This window comes from Chiloscyllium plagiosum, unplaced genomic scaffold, assembly GCF_037043375.1.
Source record: "Chiloscyllium plagiosum isolate Xiang-an unplaced genomic scaffold, Cpla_swu_hap1 HiC_scaffold_31, whole genome shotgun sequence".
NCBI lineage: Eukaryota > Metazoa > Chordata > Chondrichthyes > Orectolobiformes > Hemiscylliidae > Chiloscyllium > Chiloscyllium plagiosum.
Window position 1 is genome coordinate 6,569,229 of NW_028270169.1, and position 25,675 is coordinate 6,594,903.

At 42.4% G+C, this 25,675-nt stretch overlaps 2 protein-coding genes across 3 annotated transcripts in view; one reads left to right on the top strand and one right to left on the bottom strand.

Annotated features, from left to right (window-relative positions):
* Nucleotides 1-3,087: 3,087 nt before the first annotated feature.
* Nucleotides 3,088-15,249, bottom strand: LOC148141850 (uncharacterized). Its single transcript, XM_087977192.1, has 2 exons — nt 14,654-15,249; nt 3,088-5,365 (listed from the first exon to the last, which is right to left on the bottom strand). Exon 2 carries the CDS (start codon nt 4,655-4,657, stop codon nt 3,935-3,937), a length of 723 nt encoding a protein of 240 aa, XP_087833318.1. The 5' UTR covers nt 4,658-5,365; nt 14,654-15,249; the 3' UTR covers nt 3,088-3,934.
* Nucleotides 15,250-15,393: 144 nt separating this feature from the next.
* Nucleotides 15,394-25,675, top strand: part of bcas3 (BCAS3 microtubule associated cell migration factor) — a 1,223,934-nt gene continuing 1,213,652 nt past the window's right edge. For both annotated transcript variants that reach the window (XM_043718095.2, XM_043718097.2), the window contains exon 1: nt 15,394-15,510. The gene's annotated coding sequence lies outside the window, so the exon portion shown is untranslated. The remainder of the gene's footprint in view (nt 15,511-25,675) is intronic.

The window sequence follows — 25,675 nt, forward strand, 5'->3', positions numbered from 1 at the left end:
AAGTGAGTCTTTAACTACTCTGACCCATCAATGTGACAATTCTCTGACTTGTTAATTAGCTTCCCCTGAAATTTAACTAATTTGTGTCAACTAGTTTTTATGCTATTAATTTCCACAGTTTGACCATTGAGTATAAGAAGTCTCCCCTGAAGTTCCCTATTGGATTTACTAGTGACAAGGAGCTTGGTTAGGGTTGCATCTGGAATATTGTGTGCAGTTTTGGGGTGTTGATCTCATGAAAGACAGTGCCATGGGGGAGTGCAAAAAAAGTTCACTGGCCTGGTTTTCTGGTTAGAGGGATTGTCTCATAGAAAGATTTTGCGAAGTGAACCTGTGTTCTGTGAAATTTTAAAGAATTAGAGGTAATTTCATTTAAACCTACAAAATATATAAAGGAATAGACAGGGTGGATGCAGCTAAGATGTTTCTCCTGGTTGGGCAGTCTAGAACTAGGGCATCATGTAAAAAAAATTAAGGGGATGCCACGTAAGGCTGAAATGAGGATAATGTTTTTTCTGAGAATGGTGAATCTTTGGAATTGTCTGCCTCCAAAGGGCTGTGGCAGCTTAGTTGTTTGAGTATATTTAATGTAGAAGTTGATTATGTCATCGATAATAAAATGAAAGGATTAAAAAGCTAGTGTTGAAGGCATTGAAGTGTTCAGTTAACTGTGACTACATTAAATGGTGGAGCAGGCTTGACAGGCTGAATGGCCTACTATTCAAATCTTGTTATATTTATAGGTTCACGTGCAAAAATATTCATCATGTCTACCATATCAAACTTTCATAATCTTAAAGATCCCTATCTCCTTCAATCTTTTTCTGGAGAAAATGTCCCTGTGTTTAATCTTTCTATAGGAATATCACTGGTTATGATACTAGTTTTTAAATTACACCTCAGTGCTTTGTGTCCTTTTTATAACACAGATCTCAAATGACATCAAAATTCTAATTGGATGATAACCAACATCCTATACCATTATCCTAACACCACTACCTAGATTAGTACATTATGGGTGGCATTTCGGATGGCAAGAGGATGTCAGGCATATCTAATTTGGGAGTCGGCATGTTCAGGGTAGGAGAGGGGGACAAAGCAAATAGCAACAGGCAATACAACCGTTTATCTTAATGAGGTGCATTGAAAATCCATCAGAACAATACAAAGTCCTAAATTATGTTAAGGTTACTTAAACTAACCTTGCAATTTATTGAATGTAGAAGGTTAAGCAGTAACCTAATTTGAGATGTTTAGGATAATTAAAGGATTTGAGAGATAGAAACTATTTCCTTTGGGGTTGTTGTTGGACTTGGGGAGGTCCAAAGCAAATTGGGAAATGTTGAAATTATGTAAGACTTTTCAGGTGTAATCTGCAACTCTATTCTCCTCCCCCCCCCAAAAGATGTTGAGGGTGGTGTTGAATTAAAAGTATCAAAACTGAGATTAATGGATTCAGACAGGTTTATTAAGATTTAAGGAACTGAGACAAATAAATGGGCTGAAGATACAGATCAGCCATAATCTAAATTGCAAAACAGGCTTGGGAGGCTGAATTGCCTCTATATGTTCATAAGCCTTTTAGGGTCTGCTGCATTATGAATATGGTTGGATGGAGCCAGAAAGGATGTAAATGATTGTTTAATGATAATCACTTCAGCAGCTTTATTTAGATATATTGAATTTAAATTTCCTCTGTTTCTATGATGGTATGACGTGAACTCGTACCTCTGGAACATTAGTCTGGGCCTCTGGATTATTACTTCAAAACATTTCCACTCTTCCTGTCTGCATTTTAATAATTTATAAATGGGTATACAGGGTACAGTTGCAGAATTTGGAAATTAATACAAAACTTGAAAACTCTGTGCAATCTGTGAGGATGATAATAGATTTTCAAAGAGTATGTAGACTACTAGAATGGATGGACAAATGGCAGATGAAATTTAATGTATAGAATTGTGAAGTGATGAGTTCAAAGAGAGAGAAGTGGTCTAAGAGGGTGCAATTCTCAAGGAGGTGTGGAACAGAGACCTATGGGAAGCAGTAGCATAGTGGTATTGTCACAAGACTAATAGTCCAGATAACCAGGCTAATGCTCTGAGGAAAGGGTATACATCCCATTATGGCAGAAGGGGGAATTAAAATTTAATTAATTAATATTGTAAGTGATTACTTTTTTTGGGACTATGGACTGAAAAAGAGAAAAACATGAATACCGCTCTTTAAGGAAAGGTGCATGTACATGGAGTTGTTTGCAGCTTAGAAAAACAAGTGAAACTCATTCCTGAGATAGTTGTTACTTGGGGATATTGAGTCCAGATGCATTGGTAGCATTTGTTGTGGGACCAGCATAATAGCAACTCTGTGATTGGCCAGCTTGTAATAACACAGAACCTGTGAGGGTAATAAAACAGGAAATGTCTAGAAGTTAGGTGCATCAATCTTTATTTGTCCCTTTCTCAATGAAGCTGCTTTCTTCAAATTTACGTTGAGAGAGCAAAAAAACTATATGCTGTAAGAAATAATTCTAAAACCCAGCCACAAGGAGTTGTGTAAAGATTTGTGGCTCGGGTGCCAGTTGCAGTTATGGGTAAGTTGAGGGAGAACCCAGGTCCAACCAAACAACCTATGAACTGCAAGTTGTTCATCATAGTACAAATAATATTTGAGGAATTGAAACCGACCAACTAGCCACGAAACGACACGACCAGCTATCCTTAGTAGCCACACATGCGAATGACAAGCAACATGAATTCAACTGGGACAACACTACTATTATAGGACAAGCCAAACAGAGAACATTCAGGGAATTCCTAGAGGCATGGCACTCATCCACAGATTCTATCAACAAACACATCGACCTGGACCCAATATACTGGCCACTGCAGTGGACAGCTGGAACTGACAACCGGAAGCGGCAGAGACAAACCACTATAAATGCCGGAGGAAACATCACAGATGCGCTTCACAGGAGGCTCCCAAGCACTGAGGATGTCACCTAGACAGGGGACAAAACGTCTGCAACACAAATTCCCAGCTCGGCAAACAGAACCACAACAATAATAAAGTTAATGTTGCAAGGTTTGTAGCTCAGGTTGAGATTTAGGGTGTGGGTTTGCTATCCAGATGTTTCATTACCTGGCTAGGTATCATCATCAGTGGCAACCTCCAAGTGAAGCGAAGCTGTTGTCTCCTGCTTTCTATTTATATCTTTCTCCTGGATGGGGTTCCTGGGGTTTGTGGTGATGTCATTTCCTGTTTGTTTTCTGAGGGGTTGATAGATGGATCTAGATCTATGTGTTTGTTTATGGCGTTGTGGTTGGAGTGCCAGGCCTCTAGGAATTCTCTGGCATGCCTTTGCTTAGCCTGTCCCAGAATAGATGTGTTGTCCCAGTTGAAATAGTGGCTTTTTTCATCTGTGTGTAGGGCTACGAGGGAGAGAGGATCATATCTTTTTGTGGCTAGCTGGTGTTCGTGTATCCTGGTGGCTAACTTTCTTCCTGTTTGTCCTAAGTAGTGTTTGTGGCAGTCCTTGCATGGAATTTTGTAGATGACGTTGGTTTTGTCCATGGGATGTACTGGGTCTTTTAAGTTTGTTAATTTTTGTTTGAGAGTGTTGGTGAGTTTGTGTGCTACTAGGATTCCGAGGGGTCTTAGTAGTCTGGCTGTCATTTCTGAAACTTCTTTGATGTATGGTAAGGTGGTTAGGGTTTCTGGCTGTGTTTGGTCTGCTTGTCGTGGTTTGTTCTTGAGGAATCTGCACACTGTATTTTTTGAGTATCTGTTCTTTTTGAATAAATTGTATAGGTGGTTCTCCTCTGTTTTGCGTAGTTCGTCTGTGCTGCAGTGTGTGGTGGCTCGTTGGAATAGTGTTCTGATACAGCTTTGTTTGTGTGTGTTGGGATGGTTGCTGGTGTAGTTAAGTATTTGGTCAGTGTTTGTCGGTTTGTAGTTCTCCGTTGTCCTTTCTTTCGACTGTGACGTCCAGGAATGCGAGTTTGTTGTCGGTTTCTTCCTCCTTGGTGAACTTTATGCCTGTGAGGGTGTTGTTAATGATGTTAAATGTCTCTTCTATCTTGTTTCGTTTTGTGATGACAAATGTGTCATCTACGTAGCGGACCCAGATTTTTGGTTTGATGGTTGGTAGGGCTGTTTGTTCTAGCCTTTGCATTACTGCTTCTGCTATGAATCCTGATAGCGGAGATCCCATGGGTGTGCCGTTGGTTTGTTTGTAGACTATGTTGTTGAAAGTGAAGTGGGTTGTGAGGCACAAGTCCACTGGCTTCATGATGTTTTCGTTGGTAATGTGATTGATGGTGGTTGGTGTGTGTGTGATGGTCTCTTCTAAAAGTGTGGTAAGTGTTTCCTTTGCCAGGTCGATGTTGATGGAGGTGAACAGTGCTGTTACGTCGAATGAGATCATTGCTTCGTCTTCCTCTATTTTGGTGTTTTTAATGATTTTTAGGAATTCCTGGGTGGAGTGGATGGAGTACTGTGACTCTTCTACTAGGTATTTCAGTCTTGGGTGTAGTTCTTTGGCCAGTCTGTAAGTTGGTGTTCCGGGTAGTGCGACTATAGGTCTGAGGGGGGCTCTTGGTTTATGGATTTTTGGTAGTCCGTAGAATCGTGGGGTGTTGGTCCCATCGGGTTTCATTTTCTGGAATTCTGTCTTGTTTAATTGTCCGGAATTGTGTAATTTTCTTGGGAGATATGTAATTATGTTTCCTAGTTGTGGGTTTGGGTCTAGCGCCACCTGTTGGTAGGTGTTGGTGTCTGCGAGTAGTGCATTGGCTTTCTCGATGTAGTCCCTTCTGTTCAGGATGACTGTGAGCCGACCTTTGTCTGCAGGTAATATAACGATGTTTTTGTCTTTTTTTGAGGTTTTCTAGGGCTTTCTTTTCTTGTGTGTTCAGTTTGTTTTCAGAATAGGTGCAATTGTCTGTCTGATCGTTTGTTGTGTTTCTTCCGTGAGATTGTTGTCCTTCAATGTGGTTTCTAATGCCGCTAGGAAATCCTTCTTGTCAGTGTCTTGGTAATTGAAATTTAATCCTTTGACTAGTACCGCTTTTTCTGTGTCTGATAGGGTCCGGTCTGATAAGTTCTTTATCCATGCCCCTGTGTTATCGGTTTTGTCTTTTTTTGTGAGTTTGTCCAGTTTTTTCTTTAGGTCCAGATTTTTCTTTTTCTGTGTTTGTCGTTGTTTGGTGTTTATGGCTTGTTCTATCGCGTCTGTCCATTCTTGATTTGTTGCTTGTTGAATAACGATTTTTGGCGCGCAATTTCCCGTTTGTACTTTTGGAGTCTGTGGTGGGCGTCATTGATTAGTTCTTGGAGCATTCTGAGGCCGTTTTGTTCTGTTAAACTAGTAGCACACAAACCCACCAACACTCAAACAAAAACTAACAAACTTAAAAGACCCAGTACATCCCATGGACAAAACCAACGTCATCTACAAAATTCCATGCAAGGACTGCCACAAACACTACTTAGGACAAACAGGAAGAAAGTTAGCCACCAGGATACACGAACACCAGCTAGCCACAAAAAGATACGATCCTCTCTCCCTCGTAGCCCTACACGTGGATGAAAAAAGCCACCATTTCGACTGGGACAACACATCTATCCTGGGACAGGCTAAGCAAAGGCATGCCAGGAACCCCATCCAGGAGAAAGATATAAATAGAAAGCAGGAGACACCAGCTTCGCTTCACTTGGAGGCCGCCACTGATGATGTTACCTAGCCAGGTAATGAAACGTCTGGATATCAAACCTACAGCTCAGCAAGCAAACTTATACCCTAAAGTTAATGTTTCTTAAACCAGAAATCCTGTTCTTTTACGGTTATTGTTAAAGGTAAGTATTATAATAATTATTTTTACAGTTACAGAAAGGATCTGGGGTGGTTTATTTTTATTCTGGTAACAGGCAGACAGTGGCAAATTGGTTTTTTCAGTAGCTTCATTAAGTCTTAACATTTGTGGTGACTTCAGGAACAGTGGGACTTGATTTTTAGCATGCTATCCCAGTGAGTCCTGACAATCTGAATTTAAAAGCTAATCTAATGGTGGAGGCCATTGTTGATTTCTTGTAAAAACTCGGCTGGTTCACTAAAAATCTATCATCTTCACCTTGTTTGCCCTGTGTAATTTCAGATCCACAGCACTGTGGTTGACTCTAAAATGCCCTCTGAAATTGCCAATAAATTACTCAGCTGTGTCTGCCACAGCGATGTCTGCCACAGCAATATCTGCCATACAGCATTAACAAATGCATAAGGAAATGACAATAGAACACACACACCCTTATTAACTCCTAACCAACATCTGGCGGCTTAAGTCAAAATTGGGAGAGCTGTTCCACAGATCAGTCATAGAGTCACAGAGTCATGTAGGTGTACAACTTGGAAAGAGACCCTTTGGTCCAACTTGTCCATGTCGACCAGATATCCTGGCCTAATCTAGTCACATTTGCCAGCATTTGGCCTATATCCATCTAAACCCTTCCTATTCATATACCCATCTAGATGCCTTTTAAATGTTGTAATTATACCAGACTCCACCACTTCCTCTGGCAACTCATTCCATACATGTACCACCCTCTGTGTGAAAAAGTTGGCCCTTTAGGTGCCTTTTAAATCTTTCCCCTGTCAGCTTAAACCTATGCCCTCTAGTCTTGGATTCCCCCATCCAAGGGAAAAGACGTTGGCTATTCAGCCTAACCATGCCCCTCATGATTTTATAAACCCCTATTAGGTCATCCCTCAGCCACCGACACTCCAGGGGAAATAGCCCCAATCTATTCAGCCTCTCCCTATAGCTCAAACTCTCCAACTCAGGCAACATTCTTGTAAATCTTTTCTGAACTCTTCCTATAGCAAGGAAACTAGAATAATCTCCCAATTCCTATGCAGGTACTCAATGCACAGACCAATGAAGGCAAGCATACCAAACACAACAAAGAACAAAGAAAATTTACAGCCCAGGAACAGGCCCTTCGGCCCTCCAAGCCTGAGCTGATCCAAATGTACTATCTAAACCTGTCGATCAATTCCTAAGCATCTGTATCCCTCTACTCCCCACCTACTCATGCATTTATCCAGACGCATCTTAAATGAATCTACTGTGCCTGCCTCTACCAACTCTGCTGGCAACGCGTTCCAAACGCCCACCACCCTCTGTGTGAAACACTTTCCACCTCTCACCTTGAAAGCATGACTTCTTGTTATTGAATCCTTCACCCTCGGAAAAAGCTTGTCTCTATCGACCCTGTTTATATCCTTCATGATTTTATAAACCTCAATCAGATCTCCCCTCAATCTCCTTTTTCTAATGAAAATAAAACTAACCTACTCAACCTTTCTTCATAGCTAGCACCTTCCATACCAGGCAACATCCTCGTAAACCTTCTCTGCATCCTCTCCAAAGCATCCACATCCTTTTGGTAATGTGGCGACCAGAACTGTACACAGTATTCTAAATGTGGCTGAACCAATGTCTTGTACAATGTTAACATGACTTGCCAGCTCTTATACTCAATACCCCGTCCAATGAAGGCAAGCATACTATATGCCTTCTTGACCACTCTATCCACCTGTGCAGCAATCTTCAGGGTACAATGGACCTGCAACTCCCAGATCTCTCTGCCCATCAACTTTTCCCAAGGCTCTTCTGTTCATTGTATAATTCGCTCTAGGATTAATCTTGCCTAAATGCATCACCTCATATTTGTCTGGATTGAAAACCATTTGCCACTTTTCCGCCCAACTCTCCAGTCTATCTATATCCTCCTGTATTCTCTGACAGTCCCTTATGCTTTCTTCTACTCCACCAATCTTCATGTCATCTGCAAAGTTGCTGATCATACCAACAGTGCCCTCTTCCAGTGCATTTATGTATATTACAAACAACAGTAGCTCCAACACTGACCCCTGTGGAATACCGCTGGTCACCTTTCTCCATTTCGAGAAACTCCCTTCAACTACTACTCTCTGTCTCCTGTTGCTCAACCAGTTCTTTATCCACCTAGCTAGAATACTCTGCACACCATATGACTTCACTTTCTCCATTAGTCTACCATTATCAAACGCCTTACTAAAGTCCATGTATATGACATCAACAGCCCTTTCTTCATCTATCAACTTGGTCATTTCCTCGAAGAACTCTATTAAGTTGGTAAGCCACGATCTTCCCCGCACAAAACCATGTTGCCTATCACTGTTAAGCCCATTCTTTTCTAAATATAAATCGATCCTATTCCTCAGTACCTTCTCTAGCAGTTTTCCCACTACTGACGTCAGGCTCACTGGTCTATAGTAACCTGGAATATCCCTACTGCCCTTCTTGTACAGGGGGTCAACATGAGCAACCCTCCAGTCCTCCGGCACCTCACCTGTATTTAAAGATGCCACAAAGATATCTGTCAGGGCCCCAGCTATTTCCTCCTTCGCCTTCCTCAGCAACCTGTGATAGATCCCATCCGGTCCTGGGGATTTGTCCACTTTAATAACCTCTAGCCTACCCAACACATCTTCCCTACTTCTGTCAAAGTGATCCAGACTAATCAAACTTCTATCTCTAATCTCAACATTCATCATATTCCTCTCCTCAGTGAACACTGATGCAAAGTAGTCATTCAGAATCTCACCATTCTCTCAGGTTCAACACACAGCCTTCCTTCGTTATCCTTTAGTGGACCAATCCTTTCTCTAGTTACCCACTTGCTTCTTATATAAGAATAAAATGCTTTGGGATTCTCCTTAATTCTGCTGGCTAAAGCTTTTTCATGACCCCTTTTAGCCAGCTTGATTCCTCGTTTAAGACTTGCCTACTCTTCCGATATTCTTCCAGGGCCTGTTCTGTTCTTAGCTGCCTAGGCCTTATGAATGTTTCTCTTTTCCTCTTGGCTAGTTGCACAATTTCTCCTGTCATCCACGGTTCACGAATCTTGCCCTTCCTATCCTTTGCCTTCAATGGGACATGCCTATCCTGCATTATCTTTAAGCTCTCTTGTAAAGCCTCCCACATCTCAAATGTGGACTTCCCTTCAAATAGTTGTGTCCAATCCACATTTCCCATCTCCTGCCTAATTTTGATATAATTGGTCTTGGCCCAGTTTAGTACTCTTCCCTGATGACCACTTTCTTCTTTATCTATGAGTATTTTAAAACTTACAGAATTGTGGTCACTGTTCCCAAAGAAATCCCCCACCGCAACTTCTACCATCTGTCCTGGTTCGTTACCCAGTAACAGGTCCAATATGGCCCCTTCCCTCATCGGACTATTGACGCTTCTTACAAATTCTACCCCATCCAGACCTCTGATGTTAAGTGTATCCCAGTAAATGTTGGGAAAATTAAAATCTCCCATCACCATTATCCTATTGTCTCTACATCTTTCCATAATCTGTTTACCTATTTGTTCTTCTACCTCACGCTCACTGTTGGGAGGCTTGTAATACAGCTCCAACAGTGTGATTGCACCCTTCTTATTTCTCAGCTCCACCCATAATGCCTCACTACCCAAGACCTCCATACTGTGCTCCTTTAGCATAGCCGTGATATCGTCCTTGATCAGCAATGCAACTCCAACCCCCCCTTTTACTTCCCTCCCTGTCCTGTCTGAAGAGTCTGAAACAACCTGACATTAAATGATTTTGTGAGAATGACTGCATCTCAGATATTGTTATCAGTATCCCTGGCGATGTGGCTGCACATCTGAATTTGGAAGAGAGGGATGACCCCTGGGAGTCCTTAACATGAAGGACAACATTGACTTTAGACTCCATGAGGTCCTACATTAAGGAAGTCTATTGATTACCATCAGTTAGCTGTAGCACTGCATTATATTGCCCTGAAGTACTTATGTAAGGTATGATTTATTTGGATAGCACACAAAACAATACTTTTTACTGAATCTTGCTATGTTTGGTAATAATAAATCAAATCAAATGTGCTCCTAGCATAGTTCCTACTCTTGCATCCCCAACAAGCCAGGGGATTATTTCTGGTTTTATGAAGAGTGCAGGAAGACATGTCAGAAGCAGTATATTCAGGTCAGAATGATGGAGGAGATCAACCCAGCTGTGCATATGACAGGCTGGTGCATTTGAAAGTATCTTCAGCCAAAAGTGCTGAGTGGAAAGTCTATTTTGGCATACACCTGACATCCCCAGCATTGTTATGCTAGCTTTCAGAAAATTCTACTCACTCCATGCAATTTCAATTGTTAACAATGAATGACAAAGGTAACCATCAAATATTAGGAAAAAGTCTCTAATTGTGAAAGATGATTGATCTGAATATAAAAATAGCAGAAAATTACTAAAAGGTAAACACGTAAGTACGTGAGGAAGCTTGCTAGAAATGTCAAAAACATATAAACAAGGGTTTGGGCGGCACAGTGGTTAGCACTGCTACCTCACAGCACCAGTGTCCAAGGTTCAATTCCAGCCTCGGGTGACTGTCTGTTGGAGTTTGCACATTCTCCCTGTGTCTGTGTGGGTTTCTTCCAGGTGCTCGTGTTTCCTCCCACAGTCCAAAGATGTGCAGGTTTGGTGAATTGGCCATTCTAAATTGCCCATAGTGTTAGGTGCATTAGTCAGAGGGAAATGGGTCTGGGTGGGTTACTCCTTGGAGGGTTGGTGTGAACTGGTTGGGCCAAAGGGCCTGTTTCACACTGTAGTGAATCTAATCTAAATCTGGGTATCTAAAAAGGAAATGAGTAAATAACAAAAGAGTTTGTCTTTTAGGGAATTAGACGTTGATTCTGGATAATAAGGAACTAAAAGGATGAAATTAACAAGAATTTTGCTTCTGCCTGTATTAAAAAAGATAAAAAATACACACCAGTAATAGTTGTAATTCGTGATGTGGAAGACAGAGAGGAATACAATGTGCGAAATTGTTCACTTTGGAAGGATGAATGAGTATGACCTAAATGGTGAATAAATGCAGAATTCTAGCTGTGCAGAGGGATCCAAGTGTTAGAGTGCATGTGTCACAAAAAGTTATTATACAGGTACAGCATTTGGTTTAAAAAAAAGCTAATGGAATGCTCTCCTTTATTAGGAGATGAACTGAATATAAAAAAGATGTAAACTTCAGTTATATAGGACATTGGTGATACCACACCTTGAATACTGTGTCATTTCCGATTTCCTTATTTGAGGAAGGTGTAAAAAGGAGTTTCAAGAAAGCTTACTGGACCGATACCTTGAATGATCATATTGTCTTATGAAGGTCAGATTGAGCTTGGTTTCACTGGTGTTTGGAAAACTGAGGGATGACTTGACTAATGTACATAGATCCTGAACAGTCTTGGATATGAAATTTCCCTCTCCCTGATCCCATTTCCCCCTCTCTCTCAGATACTGGTTTTCCTCTTTCTCTGATCCTGGTGCTTCCTCTCTCCCTGATGCTAGTTTCCCCCTCTCCCTGGTTTTCCTTTTTGATCCTGATTTTCATGTCCCTGTTTTCAATTTTTCTGTCTATGATTTCAGCTTTCCCTCACTGATTCTATTTTCCCTTCTCCCTGATCGCAGTGTTCCTTCTGATTCCAGTTTTGTCTCTGATCCTGGTGTCCCTCTCTACCCATTGCCTGTTTTCCATTTCCCTGATCCTGGTTTTTCTGCCCTGGTCCCAATTTTCTCTTTCTCCATGTTCCTAGTTTTGCTAACTTGCTGTTTTGCCCTCTGATCCTGAGTTTTCCTCTCTCTGATCCTGGTTTCCTGTTCCTGGTTTTCCCTCTAACAGATCCCAGGTTCACTCACTTCCCTGATCTTGATTTTTCTCTCCCTGATTCCAGTTTTTGCCCCCTTTGCTCCTGGTTTTCCTCCCTCCTGTCTCCCTGTTCCCGGTGACTCTCCCTGTTCCTGCTTTCCCTCTCTCCGATCCCTGTTTCCCTCTCCCTGTTCCCAGTTTTCCCACTCCTGATCCCTGTTTCCTCCTTACACTGTCCTAGTTTTCTCTCTCACCAGGTTTCTGGTTTTGGTCTGATCCTGGTTTCTGATTTTGGTCTCATCCTGGTTTTCCCTCGATCCTTGTTCCCAATTTTCCAATTTCCCTGTCACCAATTTTTCCTCTCCATGATCCCAGTTTTCCTCAATCTCTGTTCCCAAATCTCCTCCCTGATCCTGGTTTTCCTCTATCTGATTCCGGGTTCCCTCTCCCTGATTATGTTATTTTCTCCCTCTGATCCGGTGTCCCTCTCTTCCTTTTCCTAGTTTCCATCTAGCCTTAATCCTAATTTTCCTCTTTAATCGGTTTTCCTCATTCTCTGTTTCTGAATTTTCTCTGAACCTGATTTTCCCTTTAGTTGATCCCGTGTTCTCTCTCCCTGATCCTGGCTTTCCTCTTTCTGATCCAAGTTTATCTTCTCTCTGTGCTTGATTTATTCTGTTTTCTGTCTGCCTGTTCCTGGTTTTTCTCTCTCTGATCTTGGTTTACCTTGTCTCTGTTCCCTATTCTCATCTCTCTCTGATCCCAGTTTTCCCTTTCTCTGATCCTGGTTTTTCCTCTCTCGATTCAGGTGTCCCCTCTCTCTGATCAGGCCTTCCTCTCTGGAGCCTGGTTTTTGCTCTCTTTCTGATCCCAATTCTCCTGCTCACTGATCCTGGTACTTCCTCTCTCTGATCTCAGTATTAGTCTCTCCCTGATCTTGGTTTTCCCTCTCTCTGCTCCTGCCTTTATCCCTCTCTCTGATCCCGGTTTTTCCTTTCTCACTGATCCTGGTTTAGTCAATCTCCGATGCCGGTTATCCCTCTCTGATACCAGTTTTAGTTTCTCTCTGTTTTGAATTTTTTCCAGGTTTTAGTCTCTGTCTGGTCCTGGTTTTCCCTCTCTGATCCTGGTCTTAGTCTCTCTGATTCTGGTTTTGTTCTCACGCAGCTCCCAGATTTTCCTGTCTGATTCTGGCTTTTCCTTTCTGATTCAAGTTTTAGTCTCTCGCTGATCCAGGTTTTCCTCTCTGATACTAGTTTTTGTCCCTCTGATCCTGGATTTTCATCTGGTTTTTCCAGTCTGATCCTGGTTGATGTCCCTCTCTGATCCCAATTTTTCCTGTCTGATCCCAGTTTTTGTCCCTCTGATCCCGGATTTTCATCTCTGACCCTGGTTTTAGTCTTTCCCTGATCTGGTTTCTGTTTCTCTTTGATGCCTGATTTTGTCTCTCTCTGATTTTGGTTTTCCTCTCTGATCCCAGTTGTTGTCTCTCTGTGACTGTGGTTGTTCCTGTCTGATCCCAGTTTTCCATCTCTGATCCTGGTTTTTCCTATCTCTTCCTGGTTGTTGTCTCTGATCATGGTTGTTGCTGTCTAATCCTGGCTGCTGTCTTTGATCCCACTTTTCCTGTCTGATCCCGGTTGTTGTCCCGCTCCAACCTTGGTTTTCCCTGTCTGATTCAGGTTTTCGTCCCTCTCTGATCCGTTTTTCCTGCTGATCCCAGTTTTTGTCTCTCCCTCATCCTGTTTTTTCCTGTCTGATCTCATTTGTTGTCACTCTCTGATGCTAGTTTTTGACCCTCTTCGATCCAGATTTTTCCTGTCTGATCCCGATTTTAGTCCTTCAATCATGAATTTTCCTGTCCGATCCTGGTTTTTGTTCCACACTGATCCTGCTTTTCCCTGTCTGATCCCAGTTTTCTATCCTCTCTGATTCCAGTTTTTGTCTCTCTCTGATTCTAGTTTTTCCCACTCTCTGATCCCGCTATTTCCTGTCTGATCTGGGGTTTTGTCTCTCTCCGATCCTGGCTTTTCCTGTCTGATCCAGGTTTTTCCCTCTCCAAGAGGAAAGTGAGGACTGCAGATACTGGATATCAGATTAGTTCCCTTACAGTGTGGAAACAGGCCCTTCAGCCCAACAAGTCCACACCGATCCTCCAAAGAGTTACCCACCCAGATCCACTTCCCTCTGACAAATGCATTTAACACTATGGGTAATTTAGCATGGCCAATTCAGCTGACCTGCATACCTTTGGAATGTGGGAAGAAACCCACGCAGACACAGGGATATTGTGCAAACTCCATACAGACAGTCACCCGAGGCTGGAGTCCGAACCTGGGTCCCTGGCGCTGTGAGGCAGCAGTGCTAACCACTGAGTCACCGTGCTGCCCTGTGCCAGGAATCATTCCTGATGAGGGGCTTATGACCGAAACAATGATTCTCCTGGTCCTCGGATGCTGCCTGACTTGCTGTGCTTTTCCAGCACCACATCCTCGACACTTTTCCCTCTCCATTCCTGGTTTTTGTCTTACTCTGATCCCGGTTTTTGTCTCTCTCTGATCCTAGTTTTCCTGTCTAATTCCATTTTTTCTCTCTCTGACCCAGGTTTTTCTGTCTAATCCTGGTTTTCCTCTCTGATCCTCATTTTCCTCTCTGATCCCGGTTTTTGTCTCTCTGATCCTGGTTTTCCTGTCTCACCTCTTCTCTGTCTCTCATCCTGGTTTTCCTGTCTGATTCTGGTTTTTGTCTCTCTTTGATCCTGATTTTCCTCTGATCCCGGTTTTTGTCTGTCTCTGATCCTGATTTTCCTCTGATCCCGGTTTTTGTCTGTCTCTGATCCTGATTTTCCTCTGATCCCGGTTTTTGTTTGTCTCTGATCCTGGTTTTCCTGTCTGATCCCGGCTTTTGTCTCTCATCCCGGTTTTCCTGTCTCACCTTTTTTATCTCTCTGATCACAGTTTTCCTGTTTAATCCCGGTTTTCCTCTCTGAACGCTGTTGTCTGTCTCTGATCCCGGTTTTCCTGTCTGATCCCGGTTTTTGTTTCTGATCCTGGTTTTTGTGTCTAATCCCGGTTTTTATTTCTGATCCTGGTTTTCGTGTCTAATCCCGGTTTTTATTTCTGATCCTGGTTTTCCTGTTTAATCCCGGTTTTCCTATCTGAACTGTTGTTGTCTGTCTCTGATCCCGGTTTTTGTTTCTGATCCTGGCTTTTGTGTCTAATCCCGGTTTTTATTTCTGATCCTGGTTTTCGTGTCTAATCCCGGTTTTCCTCTCTGATCCCGGTTTTCCTCTCTCTCCAATCCTGACTTCCTCCTCACAGCTCGAGCCCAAGCCTCACGTGAGCTCCATGTAAACAAACAAACCGTCATCTCGCGGCTAACGGTCGCCCAGCCGCGCGCAGCTTCCGTGCGTAAATTAACCACCAATTATCATTGACGGTCGGAGTCGATCTACCATGACACTAAATAGCGGTCCCTGACAGAAATTGATTCAAATGCAAACCTTCTAATAGATAAAACTTTTCCTTTAAAATCTAGGCCCGGTTTCGTGACGGATGTGACCGGATGTCCCACCTTACATCATTGTTTATTGGCTGAAAGGAATGGGTGACACCGTTCATGGGGCGGGGTTATGGCTAATACCATATCCTATTGGCTCTATGTATGCCGATCATCTAGCCCCCGCCCACTGCTGCATTTCTCTCCCCGCCCTCACCTTGTCTTTTCTGCTGCTATCCAGTTGTTGTCAGCGTTTGGATACGAAGTGGAGATCGACTGCGAGAAAGCCATTGGTTTGTATCAGATTTTAATATCCATTAATATTTTAGAATTGTAGGTTCTCCAGAGAAACATATAGAAAGGGAAAATACCGTCAGCCAGGCTCTGTGTGTGGGGATCCCACTGATGGTCTCTTCTGTGGGTATTTGAAGCTCAGCCTGGACCTGGCATCTTCCGCCAGTTTACCTGAGAAAAAGTCGCTGCTACGGTATAAATCATTTTTAAAACTAAATCCAGCTAGCACCTTCCTATTTCTCCGTATTACAGAAAAGCAACATTTACATTCCTACAATAGTTCTCACCAAGATCTCCCGAAACGTTTTATAGCCAATTTTATTTTGAAGTTGTTTCATAAGAAACGTGGCAGCCTGTTTTCAGACAGGGAAATCCTACGGGCACTGGCATGCCAGTGATATTTTAGGTTTTGGTTCAGGGCTAAATAGTTGCTCCGGGACATTGTGAGGAGCGGCCTCTGCTTTCTTTTGAAATAGTGCCGTGGGATCTTTCCTATTCACCGTAGAAGGCTGATGGCCTCTTGATTTAACTTCTCATTCAAAAGGCAGCAACTCGGATAGACCAGCACGCCGTCCTGCTCTGGATCTTGTGATTGTGATTCAAGACCATAGTGTTCTGTCTGGGCAAGACCACTGCAATGACTGACAAGTTGATGGTGATGCTTTCTTTGATTGTCTCAGTCCCTCCTTTTAGGCAGTCCTGTACAGTATTTGTCTGCAATTTGTTTAATGCCAATTATTGTGGATTATATATAGCTAATATTTTTCTTTTGTATCTTGGATTGTTCTGATCAGGAGGAATATTGTGTGGATTGCAGAGCATGACAATGGATAACTGGTTATGCAGAACCAAATTATAGTAAGCTAAATTTCATCTGACATAAAAAATATATATTATAGGGTTAGAATGCTATTCAAACATAGAACACAAAGATATCTTAATAATGTTACAAACCACTAACCAACTTGATGTGGTTAAAATTAGTCTAAAATATTTTCTAATTCCATCAGGGAAGTTCTGTCTGCAAACCATGTTAAATTTCATCTGTTGTGAACTCTGACCAAATCACACAGAGTAACTGATCAAAGCAACAAGCCAAAGGCAAGACAACGAAAAAAATCTTGGCACTTGTGGGATCTAGGCAAAGGTTATTAATCCAACCTTGTTTAATTCTGACATGCACTACTTGACAGATGACCTATTAATGTAGCCAGGAGCATGTGAACAAGTATGTTTCTTAAGAATTTGACTTTTTTTTGGTTGTTTTGTTATTGTAGCTATAGATATTAAAACTGGAAGTGATGTAGAGTATGAAGAAACACTGACAGGTAAGAATAGCGAGAGATATTTTATAAATATATCAAGACAAAAAGGATAACCAGGGAAAGAGTAGGGCCCATTAGGCATCCATCTGTCTGTGGAGTCAGAGGACTTTAGTAGGTGTTAACTGGGTACTACACATTTGTCTTCACATTGGAGAAGGAAGATGAAGGGACACAATTTAGGAAGAGGGACTAACAGTTTGTCATAGAATGTATGGAAGTATTGGAGGTTTTGGTGTGTTTAAAAGTGGATAAATCTCCAAGTCCAGATTAGTTGTATCCCAGGCTGCTGTGGAAGGAAGTTATAGCAGCTGTGATTTAAATTTTTAATTCCTCTCTGGCCACAGAGGAGGTGTCAGAGGACTGGAGCATAGCTGATGTTTTTCCACTTTTCCAGAAGTGTAGTAGAAATAAACCAAGGAATTACAAACCAGTGTGTCTTGCATCAGTGGTAAAGAAACTGTTGGAGAAAATTGTAAAGGAAAGATTGAAGCTGTACTTGGAGAGGCAAGATTTAATCAGAGATAGTCAGTATGGCTTCATTACAGGGAGTCATGCCTAACAAATTTGATTGAATGTTTCAAGCCGGTGACCGGGAGTGTAGTGTTGAGGTTAGTATAATTGATGTAGCAAGGATTTTAGCAAAGCCTTTGTCAAGACCCACATGGAATACTGATAAAGAGCGCTTAAGTATCATCGATAGTCACAGCTGAGATGCCGGAAGACCGGAGGTTGGCTAACGTGGTACCACTGTTTAAGAAAGGTGGTAAGGGCAGTGAGCTTGATGTCGGTGGTGGGCAAGTTGTTGGAGGGAATCCTGAGGGACAGGATGTGCATGTATTTGGAAAAGCAAGGACTGATTAGGGATAATCAACATGGCTTTGTGCGTGGGAAATCATATCTCACAAACTTGACTGAGTTTTTTGAAGAAGTAACAAAGAGGTTTGATGGGGGCAGAGTGGTAGATGTGACTTATTTGGACTTCAGTAAAGCATTCAACAAGGTTGCCCCTGAGACTGGTTAGCAAGGTTAGATCTCATGGAATACAGGGAGAACTAGCCATTTGGATACAGAACTAGCTCAAAGGTAGAAGACAGAGCATGTTGGTGGCGGGTTGTTTTTCAGACTGGAGTCCTGTGACCAGTAGATTGCCACAAGGATTGGTGCTGGGTCCACTACTTTTCGTCATTTATATAAATAATTTGGATGTGAGCATAAGAGGTATAGTTAGTAAGTTTGTAGATGATATCAAAATTGGAGGTGTAGTGGACAATGGGATTACAATGGGATCTTGGGGCCAAGAAGTGGCAGATGGAGTTTAATTTAGATAAATGTGAGGTGCTGCATTTTGGGAAAGCAAATCTTAGCAGGACTTATACACTTAATGGTAAGGTCCTAGGGAGAGTTGCTGAACAAAGAGACCTTGGGGTGCAGGTTCATAGCTCCTTGAAAGTGGAGTCGCAGGTAGATAGGATAGTGAAGAATGCATTTGGTATGCTTTCCTTTATTGGTCAGAGTATTGAGTACAGGAGTTGGGAGGTCATGTTGCGGCTGTACAGGACATTGATTAGGCCACTGTTGGAACATTGCGTGCAATTCAGGTCTCCTTCCTATTGGAAAGATGTTGTGAAACTTGAAAGGGTTCAGAAAAGATTTACAAGGATGTTGCCAGGGTTGGAGTGTTTGGGCTATAAGGAGAGGTTGCATAGGCTAGGGCTATTTTCCCTGGAGTGTTGGAGGCTGAGGTTTATAAGATATGAGGGTCATGGATAGGATAAATAGACAAAGTTTTTTCCCTGGGGTGGGGGAGTCCAGAACTAGAGGGCATAGGTTTAGGGTGAGAAGGGAAAGATATAAAAGAGACCTAAGGGGAAACTTTTTCATGCAAAGGGTGGTACGTGTATGGAATGCCAGAGGAAGTGGTGGAGGCTCGTATAATTGCAACATTTAAAAGGCATCTGGATGGGTATTTGAATAAGAAGGGTTTGGAGGGATATGGGCTGGGTGCTGGCAGGTGGAACTAGATTGCGTTGGTATGGATGAGTTGGACCCGAAGGGTCTGTTTCCGTGCTTTACATCTCTATGACTGTATGACTCTATGACATGGAATCCAGAGAACCGCAGCAAGTTCGATCCCAAATTGGCTTCGTGGTTCGGAAACAAAAGGTGATAGTAGAATGCTGTTTGCATCACTGGAGACTGGTGTCACTGGCTAGGTCAGCATTTATTGCCCATCCCTAACTGCCCAGAAGGCAGTTAAGAGTCAACCATATTGCCATGAATCTGGATTCACATGTAGGCCAGACCAGGCAAGGATGGCAGTTTCCTTCCCGAAAGGGCATTAGTATTCCAGGTGTGGTCTAACTAATGCCTTTTGTAGTTTTAGTATTAATTCTCTTTAAAATAAAATGCAACAGACAATTTGTTTTCCCCATTACCTGTTGAACTTGTGTGCTAGCTTTTCCTGATTCCAGTACAAGGATCCCCAAATCCCTCTGTTCTGTGGTTTTCTGTAGTCTTTCTTCGTTTAAATAATATTCAACTCCTATATTTTTCCTGCCAAAGTGCATAGCCTCACGTTTTTCCACATTAAATACCATCTGCCAAGTTTTTATCCACTCACATAACATGTCTGCATTCCTCTGGAGACTTCTTGTGTAATCCTTGAAACATCCCACCTATTGTTATGTCACCTCTCTTCTGTTTGTCCATTAAAATATATTTAATAATTGTTGCCACAACACTGATCCTGTGGCACTTTACTAATTACAAGTTACCATCTGAAAAATATACCCTTTATCTCAATCCTTTACAGAGGAACCTCGATTATCCGAACGAGATGGGCAGGCACTATTTCGTTTGGATAATTGATTATTCGGTTAATAGATTCAATGTCTTTCCTCTAGGGCTTGGAATTTTCTATTAAGTCTGCTCAGGAGACTGCAGCACACCGTGCGCGAACCCTGCACTCCCAAACCCCATCCAGCACTGCCCCTCGCCCACCCTCCAAACCCTGTCCAACACTGTCCCCCCACCACCCCCCAAACCTGTCCAACACTGCCCCCATCTGCCCTCCACATGTGTCCCCAAACCTCATCCAACACTGTCTCCCCCCCACCCCAAATCTGCCTCCACCCCCACTCCTTCTGCCCCACCCCCTCTCTTGGGCACCCGGACTGCACGCCAACAACAAGACTGCTGTTGCTGCTACTGCCTTTTGGGGGTGGGGGGTAGGGGTGGGGGGGCGGGCAGGTGAGTGAGTCTCACAATAGTGTGCATGTGCACGCACACACACAAAGCATTTTGACATGTTCCATCTTTGCCTTGTACAGGACAATGTTGGAGAGATTATCTGGGGTTATCTGAGGAAGGGGAGTTTAAGGTACATGCCTTTGTAGAACTACAGGAAAAGTGTGGGAGGAGAGGGGGGTGGGGTGGGAGGTCAGTCATTTAGAAACAGTCCAGGACTGTTCTCAGTAGCACTTTTAGTCACCATAATCAAAAGACACAATCAGCGTTGGACACATGTCTTTGATGTAATGTTTCCGTCGGGACCTCGAGATCTCCTTCGGATAATCCAATTTTCGGGTAACTGGTGTTCGGATAATTGAGGTTCCTCTGTATACCCTTTTTCCGTGTTTTATTAGTTAGCCATTCTGCTATCCATGCTAATATTCTACCCCAACACAGGACCTTATCTTAATTAGCCTTATGTATCTTATGTACCAGAACATTATCAAACACTAAAGTGGAGGGGTGCCAATATCCTGGCAGCCAGGTTTGCTAATGATGCAAGGGAGGGTTTAAACTACTTTGGCAGGGGTTGGGATCCTAAACAGCGGGGAGGCAGGCGCAAGGCTGGAAGGAGATACAATAATCAGAAATAGTAAGTTGAAGAGACAGGTCAGGCTGGAATATGATAGGAAACAAAGAAATGCCTGTTGCATTAAATTGTATTTATTTCAATGCTTGATGGCAGGTAAGGCTGATGAACTCGGGGCCTGGAAAGGTATGTGGGATTGGGATATTATAGTCATTATAGAAACATGGCTAAGGGAGGGACAGAACTGACAGCTTAATGTGCAAGGTACAGGTGCTATAGGTGGGACAGAGGTGGTGGAAGGAGGAGGGGGAGTTGCATTTTTGATTAAGGCGAGGATTACAGCATTAATCAGAGATAAAATAACTGAAGGATCATCCAGCGAGGCTTTATGGGTGAAGCTAAGAAATAAAAAGGGGATGATGACGTTATTGGGGTTGTATTATAGGCCTCAAAATAATCAACAGGAATTAGAAGAACAAATATGCAGAGAGATTGGAGAAACTTGCAGGAGCAATAGGGTTGTCATACTAAAGGATTTTAATATTCCTTATGTAGACTGGACTGCCTCAGCATTAAGGGCTTAGATGGAGTAGAATTTGTTAAGTGCATTCAGGAAAGTTCCCTCAAGCAGTATATAGAGGGTCCTACTTGGGAAGAGGCAAAACTTGACCTACTCTTGGAAAATAGGACAGGACAGGTGATGGAGGTGACAGTGGGGGAGCATTTTAGGACCAATGACTATAGTTCTATTAATTTTAAAATAGTTATCGAGAGGGACAAAACTGGTCCACAGGTTCAAGTTCTAAATTGGGGCAAGGTGAATTCTGATGGAATTGTACAGTTGCTTGCAGGGGTTGATTTGGAATAGTTTGTTTGCAGGCAAAGGGACATCTGGCAAGTGGGAGGCCTTTAAAAGTGAAATAGCTAGAGTTCAAGGTCTATATGTTCCTGTGAGGGTGAAGGTAAGGTTGGCAGGAATAGGCAATCCTGGATGACAAGAGAGATTGAGGCTTTGACCAGAAAAACAGAGGCATAGCTCAGGTAAAGGCAGTTGGGATCAAGGGAATCCCTGGAGGTATACGGGGAATACAGGAGTTTACTGAAGGAGGAAATCAGGAGGGAGAAAAGGGGGCATGAGATAGCCTTGGCTGAGAAGATTAAAGTGAATCTAAAGAAGTACTTTAAGTGTATTAAAGGAAAAAGAATAACCAGAGAGAGAATAGGGCTCCTCAGGGACCAAAATGGACTTGTATATGTGGAACCTCAGGAGATGGGCGAGGTTCTCAATATTTTTCCTCTGTGTTTACCATGGAGAAAGACATGAAGACTTGGGGAAGTTAGTGGTGATATCTTGGGCACAGTCCATATCACAGTAGAGGAGGTGTTGGGTGTATCAGAATGTATGAACGTGGATTAATCTCCTGGTCCTGACCAGTTTTTTCCAAGAACACTGCAAGAGACTAGAGAAGAAATTGTGGGGGTCATGGCTGATATGTTTGCATCATCATTTTCCACGGGTGAGATCCTGGAAGACTGGACTAATGTTGTGCCATTAGTCAAGAAGGGCTACAAAGAAAAGCCTGGGAACTATAGACCAGTCAGCTTAACATCTTTGGTGGGTAAGTTAGTTGAGAAGATTCTGAGGGATAAGATATATAGGCATTTGGAAAGACAGGGTTTGATTAGGACTGGTCAGCATGGCTTTGTGAGTGAAAGATCATGCCTCACAAATTTGTCAGAGTTCTTTGATGAAGTGACTAGAAAGGTTGACGAGGGCATGGCGGTAGACATAGCCTATGTGGATTTCAGTAAAGGCTTTGATAAGGTTCCACATGGTAGGCTATTCTGGAAGGTTAGATCACATGGAATCCAAGGCGAGCTGGCAAATTGGATACAAAATTGGCTTGATGATAGGAAGCAGAGGGTAATAGTGGAAGGATGCTTGTCAGACTGGAGGCCTGTGACTAGTGGAGTACCTCAGGGATTGGTGCTGGGCTCAATGCTGCTTGTTATCTATATGAATGATTTGAATGAGAATGTACAAGGCATGATTAGTAAGTTTGCTGATGAGACGGAAGTGAGGAAGGTTATCAGAAATTGCAGCAGGACTTTGATCAGTTGGGGAAGTGGGCTGAGTAATGGCAAATGGAGTTTAATATAAGTAAGTGTGAGGTCTTGCATTTTGGAAAGTCAAATCAAGGTAGGAGTTTCATGGTGAATGATAGAGCCTTAAGGAGTGTTAGTGGAACAGAGAGATCTTGGAATTCAGGTTCACATTTCTCTAAATGCGGAATTACAGGTAGATAGGACAGTGAAGAAGACTTTTAGCACACTGGCCTTCATCAGTCAGGGCATTAAGTATAGAAGTTGAGAAGTTATGTTGCAGTTGTACAGGATGTTGGTGAGGCCACACTTGGAAATATTATGTTCAGTTTTGGTTACCTTGTCACATTAAGGATGTTGTTAAACTGGAAAGAGTGCAGAAGAAATTTGCAAGGATGTAAACGCTAGGACTCTATGGTCTGAGTTATATAGGGAGAGGTTGGACAAGCTAGGACCTTTTTCTTTAGAGCATAGGAGACTGAGGGGTGGCCATGTAGAGGTATATAAGATCATGAGAGGTATGGATAGGGTGAATGCACTCAGTCTTTGTCCCAGAGTTGGGGAATCGAAGTCTAGAGGGCATCAGTTTAAGGTAAGAGGAGAAAGAATAAAAGGGAACCTGAGGGACAACATTTTTACACAGAGGGTGGTATGCATATGGAATGAGCTGCCAGCAGAGGTGGTTGAGGCAGGTACATTAACAATATTTAAAAGGCATTTGGACAAAAGCATGGATAAGAAAGGCTTAGAAGGATATGGGCCAAGGGCAGAGAAATGGGGTTAGCATGGATGGACATTTTGGTTGGCATGGACCAGTTAGGGCCAAAGGGCCTGTCTCTGTGCTTTAGGATTCTATGACTCTATAACTACCTTTTGGAAATTCAAAATGTTACATCTACTAATTTCCCTTTATTTATCCTGCTTTTTACCTCCTCAAAAAACTGTAATAAATTTGTAATAAATAAACTGTAATAAAATTATTCCTTTGTGAAACCATAGGATCATAGAATCCCTACAATGTGGAAGCAGGCCATTTGGCCCATTGAGTCCATACCAACCGCTCGAACAGTATTCCACCCAGACCCACCTTCTACCTTATCCCTGTAATCCTGCAATTCACATGGTTAATCCAACTAGCCTGTACATCTTTGGACCATGAAGTTGAGTCTACTTGATTGTACTATGTATTTCTAAATGCTCTGCTATTGTATCCTTTATATTAGATTCTGACATTTTCTAAACACCAGATGTTAAGCTAACTGGACTATAGTTAACTGCTTTTTATCTCCCTCTCTTTTTGAATAAAGGTGTTACATTGTCAGTTTTCCAATCCTCTGGAACTTTTTGCTGAATCTAAGGATTTTTGGAAGATTAATAACAGTACATCCACTATCTCTCTGGTTAGTTCCTTTAAACTCAAAAAGTCCTGGGACTTATTGACCTGAAGCCGCCTTAGTTTCCCGAGAATTTTTTCTCTAGTGATAGCTAATATATTTATTTCCACCCCCCCCCCCCCCCCCCAAATGGTCTATCATGAAGGTTGATGAAAAGTATTTATTCAATTCCTCTGCCATTTCCTGATTCTCCATTGTTATTTCCTCAGCCTGTTCCTCTAAGGATTCAATGTTCACTGTGGCCTCTGTCTTCCTTTTCATATAATTATAGAAGCTCTTACTGTCTGTTTATATATTATTTGCTAGTCTGCCATAAAAGTTGATTTCTCCCTTTCTTTAGTTGTCTTTTATTGGCTTTTAAAACTTTCCCAAACCTCTCGATTTACCTCTCTGCCACATTGTATGTTTTTCTTTAAATTTGATTTTATCCTTGACTTCCCAGCTCTTTTTTTGTCATTGAGGTATATCTCTGTTGTGAGTGATAAACTATTTTCTTAAACATTTACCATTGTTTACCAACCATTCTTTCTGTTAAATTCCTTGACCAGTGCACTCCAACCAACTCTGTTATCATTCCAATGTAATTACCCTACTTAAGTTTACACAGTCATTTCGGACTCAAGTTTTTCACTCTCAAACTGAATGCTAAACTCACGTTTGATCTTAGAACACAGAACGTAGAACATTACAGTGCAGTACAGGCTCTTCGGCCCTCAATGTTGCGTTGATCTGTGCAACCAATCTGAAGCCTATCTACCCTACACTATTCTATTTTCATCCATATGTTTATCCAGTGACCATTTAAATGCCCTTAAAGTTGGTGAGTCTGCAACTGTTGCAGGCAGGACGTTCCATGCCCCTCTGAGTAAAGAAACTACCTCTGACATTTGTCCTATATCTATCACTCCTCAATTTAAAGCTATGTCCCCTCGTGCTAGCCATTACCATCCGAAGACAAAGGCTCTCACTGTCCACCCTATCTAACCCTCTGATAATCTTATATGTCCCAATTAAGTCACCTCTCAACCTTCTTCTCTCTAATGAAAATAGCCTCAAGTTCTTCAGCCTTTCCTCATAAGACCTTCCTCCATACCAGGCAACATCCTAGTAAATCACCTCTGAACCCTTTCCAGAGTTTCAATGTCCTTCTTATAACTGTGTGCAATACTCCAAGTGCAGCTGCACCAGAGTTTTGTAGAGCTGCAACATGACCTTGTAGCTCTGAAACTCAATCCCTCTACCAATAAAAGTTAACACATTGTATGACTTCTTAACAACTCTGTCAACATGGGTGGCAACTTTCAGGGATCTATGGACATGGACACCGAACTATGAACATACGAAAGTAACCACCCCAACACACACAAACGAAGCTGCATCAGGACACTATTCAAAAGGGCCACAACACACTGCAGTACACCAGGACTGCAAAAAGAAGAAGAGGAACACCTATACAAGGTATTCGCCAAAAACAGATACCCGCGCAACTTCATCAGCAGATGCCTAAGAGAAAGACCACGGA